The 15,978-nt window shown below is 38.1% G+C and overlaps 1 protein-coding gene across 1 annotated transcript; it reads right to left on the minus strand.

Annotated features, from left to right (window-relative positions):
* Positions 1 to 9,093: 9,093 nt before the first annotated feature.
* ITM2A (integral membrane protein 2A) lies at positions 9,094 to 15,006 on the minus strand. The gene is made up of 6 exons (XM_082681738.1): positions 14,758 to 15,006; positions 11,167 to 11,298; positions 10,693 to 10,890; positions 10,345 to 10,455; positions 9,952 to 10,102; positions 9,094 to 9,802 (listed from the first exon to the last, which is right to left on the minus strand). The coding sequence occupies exons 1-6, from the start codon at positions 14,866 to 14,868 to the stop codon at positions 9,714 to 9,716; spliced, it is 792 nt and encodes a 263-aa protein (XP_082537864.1). The 5' UTR covers positions 14,869 to 15,006; the 3' UTR covers positions 9,094 to 9,713.
* Positions 15,007 to 15,978: the final 972 nt, after the last annotated feature.

The following is a 15,978-nucleotide window of genomic DNA, read 5'->3' on the forward strand; positions in this document are numbered from 1 at the left end:
CCAGCACCCAGCTTCACTCAACGACCAGCAAGCTACAGTGCTGGACAACCTATGCCAAACAACTAGCAAAACAGGAACACAACCCTACCCATTAGCAGAGAGACTGCCTAAAATCATAATAAGGCCACAGACACCCCAAAACACACCACCAGATGTGAACCTGCCAACTAGAGAGACAAGATCCGGCCTCATCCACCACAACACAGGCACTAGTCCCCTCCACCAGGAAGCCTACACAACCCACTGAACCAACCTTAGCCACTGGAGACAGACATCAAAAAAGGTGGGAACTATGAACCTGCAGCCTGCAAAAAGGAGACCCCAAACACAGTAAGATAAGCAAAAAGAGAAGACAGAAAAACACACAGCAGATAAAGGAGCAAGATAAAAACACACCAGCCCTAACAAATGAAGAGGAAATGGTCAGTCTACCTGAAAAAGAATTCAGAATAATGATAGTAAGGATGATCCGGAATCTTGGAAATAGAATGGACAAAATGCAAGAAACATTTAACAAGGACCTAGAAGAAATAAAGATGAAACAAGCAACGATGAACAACACAATAAATGAAATTAAAAGTCCTCTAGATGGGATCAATAGCAGAATAACTGAGGAAGAAGAATGGATAAGTGACCTGGAAGATTAAATAGTGGAAATAACTACTGCAGAGCAGAATAAAGAGAAAAGAATGAAAAGAACTGAGGACAGTCTCAGAGACCTCTGGGACAACATTAAACGCACCAACATTCGAATAATAGGGGTTCCAGAAGAAGAAGAGAAAAAGAAAGGGACTGAGAAAATATTTGAAGAGATTATAGTTGACAACTTCCCTAATATGGGAAAGGAAATAGTTAATCAAGTCCAGGAAGCACAGAGAGTCCCATACAGGATAAATCCAAGGAGAAATACGCCAAGACACATATTAATCAAACTGTCAAAAATTAAATACAAAGAAAGCATATTAAAAGCAGCAACGGAAAAACAACAAATAACACACAAGGGAATCCCCATAAGGTTAACAGCTGATCTCTCAGCAGAAACCCTACAAGCCAGAAGGGAGTGGCAGGACATACTGAAAGTGATGAAGGAGAAAAACCTGTAACCAAGACTACTCTACCCAGCAAGGATCTCATTCAGATTTGATAGAGAATTTAAAACCTTTACAGACAAGCAAAAGCTGAGAGAGTTTGGCATCACAAAACCAGCTTTACAAGAAATGCTAAAGGAACTTCTCTAGACAAGAAACACAAGAGAAGGAAAAGACCTACAAGAATGAACCCAAAACAATTTAGAAAATGGGAATAGGAACATACATATCGATAATTTCCTTCAATGTAAATGGACTAAATGCTCCCACCAAAAGACTCAGATTGGCTGAATGGATACAAAAACAAGACCCTTATATATGCTGTCTACAAGAGACCCACTTCAGACCTAGAGACACATACAGACTGAAAGTAAGGGGATGGGAAAAGATATTCCATGCAAATGGAAACCAAAAGAAAGCTGGAGTAGCAATTCTCATATCAGACAAAATAGACTTTAAAATAAGAACTACTGGAAGAGCCAAAGAAGGAAACTACATAATGATCAAGGGATCGATCCAAGAAGAAGATATAACAATTGTAAATATTTATGCACCCAACATAGGAGCACCTCAATACATAAGGCAAATGCTAACAGCCATAAAAGTGGAAATCGACAGTAACACATACATAGTAGGGGACTTTAACACCCCACTTTCACCCATGGACAGATCATCCAAAATGAAAATAAATAAAGAAACACAAGCTTTAAATGATACATTAAACAAGATGGACTTAATTGATATTTATAGGACACTCCAACCAAAAACAACAGAATACACATTTTTCTCAAGTGCTCATGGAACATTCTCCAGGGTAGATCATATGTTGGGTCACAAATCAAGCCTTGGTAAATTAAAGAAAATTGAAATTGTATCAAGTATCTTTTCCGACCACAACGGCATAAGACTAGATATCAATTACAGAAAAAGATCTGTAAAAAATACAAACACATGGAGGCTAAACAATACACTACTTAATAACGAAGTGATCACTGAAGAAATCAAAGAGGAAATAAAAAAATACCTAGAAACAAATGACAATGGAGACACGACGACCCAAAACCTATGGGATGCAGCAAAAGCAGTTCTAAGGGGGAATTTTATAGCAATACAAGCCCACCTTAAGAAGCAGGAAATATCTCGAATAAACAACCTAACCTTGCACCTCAAGCAATTAGAGAAAGAAGAACAAAAAAAACCCCAAAGCTACCAGAAGGAAAGAAATCATAAAAATCAGATCAGAAATAAATGAAAAAGAAATGAAGGAAACAATAGCAAAGATCGATAAAACTAAAAGCTGGTTCTTTGAGAAGATAAACAAAATAGATAAACCATTAGCCAGACTCATCAAGAGAAAAAGGGAGAAGACTCAAATCAATAGAATTAGAAATGAAAAAGGAGAAGTAACAACTGACACTGCAGAAATACAAAAGATCATGAGAGATTACTACAAGCAAATCTATGCCAATAAAATGGACACTCTGGAAAAAATGGACAAATTCTTAGAAATGCACAATGTACCAAGACTGAATCAGGAAGAAATAGAAAATATGAACAGACCAATCACAAGCACTGAAATTGAAACTGTGATTAAAAATCTTCCAACAAACAAAAGCCCAGGAACAGATGGCTTCACAGGCGAATTCTATCAAACATTTAGAGAAGAGCTAACACCTATCCTTCTCAAACTCTTCCAAAATATAGCAGAGGGAGGAACACTCCCAAATTTCTTCTATGAGGCCACCATCACCTTGATACCAAAACCAGACAAGGATGTCACAAAGAAAGAAAACTACAGGCCAATATCATGGATGAACATAGATGCAAAAATCCTTAACAAAATACTAGCAAAAAGAATCCAAGAGCACATTAAAAGTATCATACACCATGATCAAGTGGGGTTTATTCCAGGAATGCAAGGATTCTTCAATATACACAAATCTATCAATGTGATACACCATATTAACAAATTGAAGGAGAAAAACCATATGATCATCTCAATAGATGCAGAGAAAGCTTTTGACAAAATTCAACACCCATTTATGATAAAAACCCTGCAGAAAGTAGGCATAGAGGAAACTTTCCTCAACATAATAAAGGCCATATATGACAAGCCCACAGCAAACACCATCCTCAATGGTGAAAAACTGAAAGCATTTCAACTAAGATCAGGAACAAGACAAGGTCGCCCACTCTCACCACTGTTATTCAACATAGATTTGGAAGTTTTATCCACAGCAATCAGAGAAGAAAAGGAAATAAAAGGAATCCAAATCAGAAAAGTAGAAGTAAAGCTGTCACTGTTTGCAGATGACATGATACTATACATAGAGAATCCTAAACATGCTACCTGAAAACTACTAGAGCTAATCAATGAATTTGGTAAAGTAGCAGGATACAAAATTAATGCACAGAAATCTCTGGCATTCCTATATACTAATGATGAAAAATCTGAAATTGAAATCAAGAAAACACTCCCATTTACCATTGCAACAAAAAGAATAAAGTATCTAGGAATAAACCTACCTAAGGAGACAAAAGACCTGTATGCAGAAAATTATAAGACACTGATGAAAGAAATTAAATATGATACAAATAGATGGAGAGACATACTATGTTCTTGGGTTGGAAGAATCAACATTGTGAAAATGACTCTACTACCCAAAGCAATCTATAGATTCAATGCAATCCCTATCAAACTACCACTGGCATTTTCCACAGAAGTAGAACAAAAAATTTCTCAATTTGTATGGAAACACAAAAGACCCCGAATAGCCAAAGCAATCTTGAGAACGAAAAAAGGAGCTGGAGGAATCAGGCTCCCTGACTTCAGACTATACTACAAAGCTACAGTAATCAAGACAGTATGGTACTGGCACAAAAACAGAAATATAGATCAATGGAACAGGGTAGAAAGCCCAGAGATAAACCCACGCATGTATGGAAACCTTATCTTTGATAAAGGTGGCAGGAATGAACAGTGGAGAAAGGGCAGCCTCTTCAATAAGTGGTGCTGGGAAAAATGGACAGATACATGTAAAAGTATGAGATTAGATCACTCCCTAACACCATACACAAAAATAAGCTCAAAATGGATTAAGGACCTAAATGTAAGACCAGAAACTATCCAACTCTTAGAGGAAAACATAGGCAGAACACTCTATGACATAAATCACAGCAAGATCCTTTCTGACCCACCTCCTAGAGTAATGGAAATAAAAACAAAAATAAACAAATGGGACCTAATGAAACTTCAAAACTTTTGCACAGCAAAGGAAACCATAAACAAGACCAAAAGACAGCCCTCAGAATGGAAGAAAATATTTGCAAATGAAGCAACTAATAAAGGATTAATGCTCCAAAATTTACAAGCAGCTCATGCAGCTCAATAACAAAAAAACAAACAACCCAATCCAAAAATGGGCAGAAGACCTAAATAGACATTTCTCCAAAGAAGATATACAGACTGCCAACGAACACATGAAAGAATGCTCAACATCATTAATCATTAGCGAAATGCAAATCAAAACTACAATGAGATATCATCTCACACCAGTCAGAATGGCCATCATCAAAAAATCTAGAAACAATAAATGTTGGAGAGGGTGTGGAGGAAAGGGAACACCCTTGCACTGCTGGTGGGAATGTGAATTGGTTCAGCCACTATGGAGAACAGTATGGAGGTTCCTTAAAAAACTACAAATAGAACTACCATATGACCCAGCAATCCCACTACTGGGCATGTACCCTGAGAAAACCAAAATTCAAAAAGAGTCATGTACCAAAATGTTCATTGCAGCTCTATTTACAATAGCCGGGAGATGGAAACAACCTAAGTGCCCATCATCGGATGAATGGATAAAGAAGATGTGGCACATATATACAATGAAATATTACTCAGCCATAAAAAGAAACGAAATTGAGCTATTTGTAATGAGGTGGATAGACCTAGAGTCTGTCATACAGAATGAAGCAAGTCAGAAAGAAAAGGACAAACACTGTATGCTAACACATATATATGGAATTTAAGAAGAAAAAAAAATGTCATGAAGAACCTAGGGGTAAGACAGGAATAAAGACACAGACCTACTGGAGAACGGACTTGAGGATATGGGGAGGGGGAAGTGTGAGCTGTGACAGGGCGAGAGAGAGTCATGGACATATACACACTAACAAACGTAAGGTAGATAGCTAGTAGGAAGCAGCCGCATGGCACAGGGATATCGGCTCGGTACTTTGTGACCGCCTGGAGGGGTGGGATAGGGAGGGTGGGAGGGAGGGAGACGCAAGTGGGAAGAGATATGGGAACATATGTATATGTATAACTGATTCACTTTGTTATAAAGCAGAAACTAACACACCATTGAAAAGCAATTATACCCCAATAAAGATGTTAAAAAAAAAAAAAGAAAGCAAACTCATTGCAAAAGAGATCAGATTTGGGGTTACCAGAGGTGGGGGTGGGAGAAATTGGAGGAAGGGAGTCAAAAGGTACAGACTTCCAGTTATAAGTTAAATAAGTACTAGGGATGTAAGTTACAATGTGATGAATATAATTAACTGCTGTATGTTATGTATGAAAGTTGTTAAGAGAGCAAATCCTAGGGGTTCTCAGAAGGAAAAAAATTTTTTTTCTATTTATTTAATGTTGTATCTATGTGAGATGATGGTGTTCACTAAACTTATTGTGATAATCATTTCATGATGCATGTAAGTCAACTCATGCCGTACATCTTAAATTTATACAGTGTTGTATGTCAATTATATCTCAGTAAAACTGGAAGAAAAAAAAACATTGTTTAAGAGAGCCTGTTGAGGGTGTGACATGGCAAGAGCAGCCTCTATTTGTTGAGAGTGGTCCTCAGTCGACAGTCAACAAAAAATAAGGACTTCAAGTCCTACACCTGCAAGGGACTGAATTATTGAAACAACCTAAATGATCACTTCCTCCTTGAGCCTCGAGATGAGGATGCAGCCAGCTGACACTTTGATTTCAGCCTTATGAGACCCTGAGCAGAGAACCTAGACAAAATGTGCCAGACCCCTAGCCCACAGAAGCTGTGAGATAATACATCTGTGCTGTTTAAATTACTGAGTTTGTGGTAATACGTTATGCAGCTATAGCAAAGTAATACAGGCCTTGTAAATATTTCTCCCTCCGAGTGTTTCTCCTTTGTCAATTGGCATGATATTAAGCTTTGTCAGTAGGAGGTGCTGGAGAGACATTGCAGGAGGAGGGTTTTTTCCTCTCTCTTCTTGATTCCCATGTGCTTCTCTCACTGGTGCTCCTGAAGTATATGCTGCTTCTACAGCTCCTGGCTCCTGCAGTGCATGCAGTTTCTGCACTATCTGCTACTGTGTGCCAATAGCACACAGTACCTCCCTGTGGGTAGTTTCTTCTAGCATTCCCTAGAATGGCTTTGCAGTTACGAGGTGGGGCATCTCCCTGTAGCTGTCTTCCCTCAGTATCTCAGCAAGTTCTGCTGGTGTGGTGCCATAGCAAGCTTCTCCACCATCCAGTGAGCCATAGCTATTCTGTCTCCAGCAAGATCTGGATCTTAGTCTTGGTGAGTCGGGGGTGGATCATACTTGCTCTCTCTGAGCCCCAGAGTTGTAACTGCTCCTTATATTTGCTATTATTGTGTTCTTTAGATTTCTCTTCATTTCCTACTGGCCAGTCCTGCATTACTCCAGTGTCTATTATAGTGAATAATTCTTTATATTAAACCTTCTCCATTCACATTACTTGGTGTTTTCTCTCCTGATTGGACCCTGACTGGCATACCCAACAAAGCTGGAATCCTGGTAGGACTCCCCAGTGGGGAGCTAGGACCAGACAGGAGAGCCAGTTGCTGCTTCAGTTGCCTCCTGAGGCAGAGAGGAAGGAGGGACAAAGACCCTGATTTCTTCTTTCCTCTCTCCTTCCAATCTCTCAGTATCCCAGCCTCCAGTCTCCATCAGTACCCCCCATTCGCCAAACCCATCTGGAAGCCAGCTGACACAGGGGCCAGAGAACATGGGCACCTGTGATACAGAGCAGAACAGGGAAAGGTGAGGAGTGGGTCTGAGGGCCACCAGGGCTGGAAAAATCCTGCATAGTCACTGATATTAAGGAATTAGTTGTACTAGGTTAATGATGAAATATACAGGGATTATATTTATCTCTAAGTAAATTAAATGAGTGTATTTTTCTCCTGAAAACACATAATAAAGACTTTTATGAAATCTTAAAAGGAAAAATGACATTTTGAAATCTTTAGCTGTTAATAAAAATTAATGCTTTAAAAAAAATTATTCATGTAAGAAAATCCTCCCTCCAATTACTCTTATTTTCGTTTTCCTTTTTCGCTATTCTCACCTATTTACGCTTCCAGACGAACCTTTAGATAATTTTGTCAAGTTCCAAAAGCCATTCTTTGGGAATTTTGGTTGGAATGGGGTTAAACCAATAAATTTAACTGGGAAACAATTTATTTATTTGTAATCCTCTTTCTTCCCTTTCCATTCACTCAACTCTTTTGTATCTCTTAATTATGTTTTATGGTTTTCTTCATAATAAATCCATAAATTTCTTGTTCTGTGCTATTTTATGTCCCTTTTGCTATTATGAATAAAATATTTTTCACCTGTTTGTATTACTTTTTTAATTGGTTGTTGGTGATATAAAGAAAAGCCTTTGGGGGCTTCCCTGGTGGTGCAGTGGTTGAGAGTCAGCCTGCCGATGCAGGGCACACGGGTTCGTACCCCGGTCCGGGAAGATCCCACGTGCCGCGGAGTGGCTGGGCTCGTGAGCAATGGCTGCTGAGCCTGCGCGTCTGGAGCCTGTGCTCTGAAACGGGAGAGGCCACAACAGTGAGAGGCCTGCGTACGGCAAAAAAAAAAAAAAAAAAAAAAAGCCATTGACATTTGTTTATATTATACAGAATCTTCTTATTGATTTTAAAAGTTTTCAATTAACCCACTAATGTGTTATATGTAAAATCCCATGGGATAATAATCATAATTTCATCACCTTTTAAAAATTGATACTTGCTATTTGTTTCACATATTATGCATTGACCTGAATGTCTAAAACAACATTGAATAGCTACAATAACCAGCATCCTTTCTTGAATATCATCTTTAGTCATGATGCTGACTATTTAAGATAAATATGTAAAAACCATATCTCCCTTTTCCTAATTTTTATACTTTTATACAAGGAATGGGTGTATAATTTTATCGAATTCCTTTTGAATATTCTCATTCTCTATTAGGAGACAGTTCTTGAATTTTTCAGCTACTGTTATTATTTTCTAATTATTGCATGCTTTTTTCCATTTTAAAGGTTTGTGTAATTGCTTTATTTCTAAATTCTTGAAAAATATTTAGTTAATGTATTTTCTTTTTTTTTTAAAGAAAGTATTTAAGGCTATGGATTTGACTGGGTACAGTTTTAGCTACCAAAATTAATCAACAATCACTACCAGCAGGTGATCAGTGATATCAGGAACAATTTTTAACCTAACACAAAAGAAAGTGTCTAAAGTACTGGCCCCCTTTGTATGGAGTTTATACTCTTAGAGTAGAGATCACAGAATGTGAAGTTATTAAAAGTCATCAACATCTTATCCAAGGTTAGTTCTTAGTGACCTATTGTAGCTGTATATGACTGTTTAAATTTTTATGAAAAAGGAAGCACATTAAAGGTTTGAAATTGCTATGGTCCTGAAGGCTTTTAACAAATAGTTGAATTTACATGTAACCTAACTATGGGGTCTTTATAAAAGAGTAATTGATATAATACCAAAAGAGGGGTAAAATATGAGATTATAAAATATAAATGTGTAGAGGTGGGAGTAAAGGCAAAGCTAGGCTCATAATTTTAGATTTATTGCAGGTACACCAAAGCTAAATAAGTAACGTAAATTGTTCATATGAAGTATCTCTCAAATGAGAACCAGTGGTTAAATATGGTAAAATTTATTATATGGTTGTAGAATTCATACAACCTAAATTCCTTATAGCATTTAGCACTTACACAGTTTTGTGGAATTCACAATACGGTTATCAGTGAGAAAGAATCACTGCATTAGTGAAAATGACTTCTTTATGAAAGTTTTTTACATATAAATCAGACCTATTACAGAGCACCTGACAGAAATGCAAAGATGTAATTTCTAAATTCAGGAAAGTTGCACAAAATGGAAAACACTTAACAATATTAAGTAATTTGACATGCTTTACACAAAACGTCAAAAACAATTTTAAATATTTTAAATTTGGAACATGTTCTACCATATGATTAAAGAGCTTACTTAAACACACACATACACACACACAAAGGATGGAATTCATTGTCAGGGTGTTAGCTGACACATTCATGCTGCTTTCAGAAATCTAAACCCTATAAATTCAAAAAAAAGACATAAGAATTATTTCATTTCAGTTTCAAACAACAAGCAGTGCCAATTAAATTAAAAATTGACGAGCTTGCAGTGGTTAGTAGCTTTTTTTTCTTTTTAATATAAGCCATAGAGTAAATGCATGAGTAAATATCTTGAGTATCCCACACACTTTAATGTTGAAGTCATATTATAAATCTCTGACTTCCTGTTACTAAGTGTACTCATTTTCTGTTGCCTCTTACTCTTGACAGATCTTGGTCTCAACAATAAATTCGTTGGGGAAGTGTCTAATCTTCCAGCACTTATCAATGGCACGTTTGTTGAAACCTGTGAGGAAATGCACAATAAAAGTGGCTTTTTCATTTTTGTGTAAATAAAAATATATCTAGATTTGCTCTCTACTTTTCCCGTACCCCACCCATACTCTCCTTCACTGTCTCAACAACACAGGGTGAAGGAAGAAATAAATTGCCTACCCAGCAAGAGGTCTCTTCTGCGAAGGCGGAAGGACTTGCGGTTGTTGCAAAGTTGATAAATAAATATACCAAGGTTACTAACATCACGAATCTCCTCCACAGCAACCAGGTCTTCACGAACCACGTAAGTGTGAGGCAGGTATTTGCCACTCTAAAAAATTTTTTTAAAAGATTGAAAGAGAAATTCTTAAAAATGCTATTTAATTTCTCACCTATAGCAGATATACTTTTTAAATAGAGTTTATTTTTAGAGCAGTTTAGGTTCACAGAATATTTTTTATTTGAAAATTATTTTAGTGAAATGGAATGTTTTGGCTCAAATAATTAATTTTAAAATGAGGAAGCAATTATTTGTAATTGCTTATATAAAAAGTTGACATCCAAAATACATACTGCCAGTTTTCCAAAGAGCTCCACTAGATTCTTTGGAGGCATAACAATGGAGGTATTGAGGGGCATCAGATAGCAGTTCCCCAGCAGCAAATCCAGGTAAGCAGTCATGCTCTGTTGGGGAGGGGGAAAATGTTAGGCATGATTCAGAGAGTATCAATGCTGCAGATTTTCCAATGACCATTAGAACAAGCAGTTACAACCTTTCAAAATCAACTAATGTATACTCAGTAGCAAAAGAATGAAAAAGGCTTTGCTGCAAAAAGTTGTATATTTATGAACAAATTTAATACCAATAAACTTACGAAAAAAAAGAAAATTCAGAAATACCTATAAGAATGAGAAACCCACCTTTTCAAAGTCGTGAATAATTGCTGCAGGGTCACTATGAGAGAAACTGGGGACAGGCACATCAATAATTGCGATGTTGTCATCCTCACGAATGTCAGCCTCTTCCGTCACAGGCAGGAAGTAGGGCTCTCCTCCTTGGAGGGAATTTGAAGGGTCCTCAGAATCAAAGAAGCACATCTCTCCACGGTAGATGGTACTCTAAAAGACAAAAAGGGAAAATCAAAACTTTCTAACACTCACTTCCGTGACATTTGAATAATTTCTCAAACTCATATCAGTTCGTTGTCCTGTTTATCAAGCTGAGGATTATTGATTACAGTTATCACCATAAAGACAAATCAATTTTATACCAAAAGGTAATTTGAAAACTTTCCCTAAATCTTCATTTATCTGGGGGCCATGACAGAATTATTTGTTTTCGCTAAATGTATAGCAATTAGTAATCCAAAATATAATAACTTTCATTAATATTACCTTGGGCATGAAGTACTTGTAAATGCAGGCTCCACCAACAATAAGTCCTGCCAAGATGAATGAAAGGCCTAAGAGAGTAAGCATACATCTCCCAGAGGAGCCCTCTTTTTCCTTGGCGGCAACTCGGAGTTCCTATTTATTAAAAAGCAAGATCAAAAACAAAAAAAAAAACAGATTGTGCTTTTAGACACATAGTTGCTTTTGTGTACAATTTATCACCCTTGAAACCTAAGATGTTTTAAAAAGATGTTAATTCACCCTAGCCTAAAATCATTTCAAGACACTTTCTGATGTTTAATAGATGTGAAAATCTCCAATTTATAACAACCATTTTCTGGCATTTCCAAACCCAAATATAGATATAAAGTTATTTCAAAGTATACAGTTCTAAAATCAGCTGAAAATAACCATTCATTTATGCAATAAGTTATCCTCTTTAAATAAATGGAAGCCATTACTTTTTGGACTTGTACAGTGATATAATCACTAACTTTCTGGAATACAACTGTTTCTTTAGTATTTTTTGTACATCAACTAGTTTGCCAAATTAGAGGTGAATTAATACCCTTTGGTTTATTAACTGATTTTCAAAAAGCTGTTTTTTGAAAATTAACTTTTATAGGAAGGAATTCTATAAAGTAGGTATATACCGTTTCCCCCTATTTTAGAAATTAAAATATTGAAGATGAGATCTATTTCATAATATTCCTAAGTTTAATGAGAAATTAGGCTTCCTAATATCACCCAATATTCTATGGCTGTGTATTGCTTGAATGAAATAACGTTTTCTAAGTTCTGGGCAAAACAGTAGATTTAAAGTACAGTCATAGCTAGGCACAAAGCTTTGAGTGTAACAGTGACTGTAAAATTCTGTTAAATCCATAATTTGTTTAGTAATTGGAACAAGGGACTCCAAAACAAACAAGTAACCAATTAGCTCTGTACTCTTCTCAGGGCAGTGGACCAAGGGGCCCTCCAATCTCATTCTTTTATGTCACAATATGCCCTAAGCAGCAGTATTACTGAAGGGTATAATGAATGAAGTCAGCAAATCTATTCTCTTATAATCAGAGGGTAAATCATTCAGACTGGTATGTAAATAGAATTGCTTTAAGTCTTTCTGGCCATTAGCTCTTTTCCATAACTACTTAATGAGAATTAAACTTTAATTAATTTGGTGAAAGCAAATACATAGATTCTAAGGAGAGGCAATCATCTCATAAATGGCTTCAAAAATGATTTCTCTTTAAAATTCAAAGAAATTTGGTATTCAAATTTTCTTAGCTACGTTTACTTAAGTTCAAACCCTCCACTAATACTCTATAAGCCTTGAAGGTTTTCCTTGTCCCAATAATTTTCAGAAATTTAAAATAATTTTTATTTAAAAAATAACCTAAGATTAACACTACAAAGCCTATAAATTATGATTGTGAATCCCTGTAATCTAGAGCTAAGGGCTTAGAAATTATACTTTGGATGATTAAATTGAGGTCCAGAAAAATGAAGTGACTTTCCTAAAAGTCACAAAAATGACTTAGTTCGAAATTCTCAAAGGAATTAATTAATTTATTTTTTCTTGTCATTGAGATACGACAAGAGCAATCTGCACTGCAATTTCATTTCTCCTTCCAATATTTCAGGGGGGTTATTATTAAGCAAGATCTAAGTATTAGAGTGTCAATTTCAAAATTTCCCACCATAGTAGGCAAGATATGGAAACAATCTAAGTGCCCATGGATGGATGATGGACTAGGAATAAGGATTTTTTTTTCATTTAAATTTGCCAAACTTCAGTGCGGCAGGGGCTGTCACTTACCACAGCTCATTTCCCTCTGAACTGTATTTTAAAGTCATTGTACACAACCTCTGACATACTATTTTGTTGTGTTCAATTTCTGATGAGCTGATCAATACATCACAGTACAATGTGCCAAGTATTATTAAATCAGTGTCTTATGGTGGCCAGGTCAGGATCCTGTCGTATGCTTATTTTTGTTTATTCCTCATAACACCTCAGGCCTGGTAGAAGTATTGCTTGCATATTAACTGAATTCAACAAGTCATGGAGTTTGTGGTGATGTGGGAAAATAAAGGATTATTGTGTGGCTATATTTAACTACTGGCATCTAATTAGAACTCCCCTAAAAAATCTGGCCATATTTCCCTTACAAAGTAAGTAGGACAATTACATATTTGACCTTCTACCATTTAATCAAAACCTCAACAATGCAAGGGGGTGTTTTTGAGTTCTGAAATGTGTCATACACAACAGCTAGTTTGATTGCTGGGTTAACTATTGAAAGTTTCCGTGATAAAAATTCTGCAAAAGCTCATTAGCTTTGCAAATTGTGTGCATAATCAGTTTTACTACATGGATTCTCATTTCACTCAGAGATCTTTTCAAATCTCCACTCTGAACACAAAAGTTTAAACTTTATAGAGAGAACAAGACAAGTTAGGGCAGATTTGCAAGCTCCAACAATGCACAGATTTTGTATAACAAGAAAAAAATACGATTGTGCCTTTTAACATTGAAATTTTACTGAGGAAAATGAGGAGTAGTTTACAGACACTGAAAACGTGTTAGATGTTTAAAGGAGATAGAAATTAGACTAAATGAACAATGGCTAACATTTTTTGGGGGAAAATTCCCCCAGTTCCTGGCAGTGCTAGAAGATTAAATTACAAGGTCAGACTGCTTCAGATCTTTCTGTGGGGGAGGGTGGGCAGAGGGGATATCACTCAAAAAGGAAGTACTGTACTATAAAGAAAAACAAAAGAGAAAAACAAAACCCCTCAAAATTTCTTTTACGGAAGAGTGTTTTCTTTAGGAAATGTCACTCTGAAAACATACAAGGCTCTTGGAGTAAGAGGGCACAGTGAACATCTCAAAATCTAATTAAGACTAATTTCAGTTTTGACAGCTCCTTTACAGAATGCTTAACACCGCCTGTGACCAGGGAGAAACTGAAAATATACACGGGCGGGCACAGACACACACTTGCCCCAACCCATATCGCATCGAGTCGAAGCTGCCTTTTGCCCCCCGCCCCATCTCCACAAACACTCAGGGATCCTAGAAAGCCTTAAGATTCATAGAACTTCATACATGTCGAAAGGAAAGAAAGAAGAGTTAAATCTCGTGTCCTTGCTCACCCTGCTTGTCCTCTCCGCCCCTGTGGAAGATGTGTGTGCCCCTGGAGCTGACCGGGTGACGTGTCTCTCTTTGATCTCTAGCTACCCACATGTTCCCCAGGAGAAGGTGACATCTGGTCCCAAGAGTTCTCCTCAAACTCCCTCCAACATCCCTCCGCGATGTACAACGTGAGCTGGGACCCAAGGAACGTGGCGCGACGCACGGAGATGCTAAGGGACTTGGGGAACCGCAAGCGGAAGGTGGTGCGAATGGACAGAGTTGGGGTGACCGGGCAAACCCAACAGACAGCACAGAGAGCACCGCCGGAAACACAGGAACTCCGCAGCAGCTTTCATTTTGTCCTTTCCCACCTTTCCCCTTCCTTCCCCTCAAACCACCCCACCCCCACCTTCCCGACCCTGGCAGGCAGTCAGGGGTGGAATGGGAATTGCTACCTTGCCGGTCAGGATCTGAGCTCGGACCGTACGGCTTACTAGGGCCTCCACGTCTTGCTGCGCCTCCTCTTTTTGCACCGCTGTGGGTGTGTTGAAGGCGATTTTCACCATGGTGAATCTTCGGGCTGCGCCGTAAGGCGCTGCTCGAATCAGTGTCCTGGGCTGCAGGTTGGAAGAGGAGAAGATCGCGCTAGCCCTAGCCGCACCTTCTTTCTCCTTGTCTGCTTTTACACTATTGCAAGCCCAGGTCTGGGTATACTTATGACGCAGTCACAAGCTGGGTGGGAGACCGTGGGCGGGCCCAAGCAGGGGCCGAGGGAGGAGCGGGAGGGTGTCTAAGTACTGGAATGGGGGTGGGAGTTGACAGTGGGAGGAGAGAAACTGGGTGGAGCCAGTGGACTGGGACTGAAAACTCCTCACCTGCACTCCAGGCGTGCTCCCACCTCGCTCTCTGCTCCCTCAGATAAGAGCAAGACAGGAAGGAAGCCTGCTGTGTCGTGTCTTTCTGCCTCTGTACAGGCCACAATAGCCCCTGTCCCCGATTCTATTTTCCCAAACTTGGACCTGGCCTCCCGCGGGGCAGGGAACTGTAACTTGGCACCAGTTCAAGCTTCCTCCTCTCTGCACCCAAAAGCACAGTTCCAGGACTTTTCTGTACATTTACAATAATACCTTCCTTTTAAAAAACACTCAGAAGCACGTTTAGAATTACTTGGTTCATTCTCTCAACATATTTTTTCATTCCTTGACATCTCTTTGTTTCGTAATTTTAATTTCCTATCACAGAGCAATGCTAAATCAGAAATACAGGACACCTGCCTCTTCAAAGCCCATTTTGCAGGTAGGACATGAGACAGAGGAGTATGGAAAGCTCATAGAAAATCCCTGAAATATTTCAGATCTTTCACTCTCCGAGGCCAGGGAATCCAGACCAAGGTCTCAGCCCAGAACTTGTTTCTTTTCAGCCACCAGCTGTGAAATCCACAGCGAGAAAAGCAGGGATGTGTGTGTACCTATGTGTTTAGGGAGGTGGAAGTGTGGTTGGAGATAGAAGATAGAAAATTTAGCCAGATGTTAACCCAGCTCTAGTGAAAAAACAAAAAAACAATAATCTCAAAGGGGCTGAGTTAGAAACCATTTTTGGAACATTTACATGAGCAGCCAGTGTAATCATACCATTTCTTAAAAGTCAGTTCTCCCTGGTTGGTGACAATGATAGAG

The sequence above is a fragment of the Grampus griseus genome (assembly GCF_964374135.1).
Source record: "Grampus griseus genome assembly, chromosome: X".
Taxonomy (NCBI): Eukaryota; Metazoa; Chordata; class Mammalia; order Artiodactyla; family Delphinidae; genus Grampus; species Grampus griseus.

What these genes read in the sequence shown, in the direction of transcription:
- ITM2A (XM_082681738.1), bottom strand. Translation starts at nt 14,868, where the DNA reads ATGGTGAAAATCGCCTTCAACACACCCACAGCGGTGCAAAAAGAGGAG. An exon ending in CTCAGATCCTGACCGGCAAG is followed by an intron (nt 11,299 to 14,757) that starts GTAGCAATTCCC and finishes TTTAATAAATAG; the next exon opens with GAACTCCGAGTTGCCGCCAA. An exon ending in TTATTCACGACTTTGAAAAG is followed by an intron (nt 10,456 to 10,692) that starts GTGGGTTTCTCA and finishes CCTCCCCAACAG; the next exon opens with AGCATGACTGCTTACCTGGA.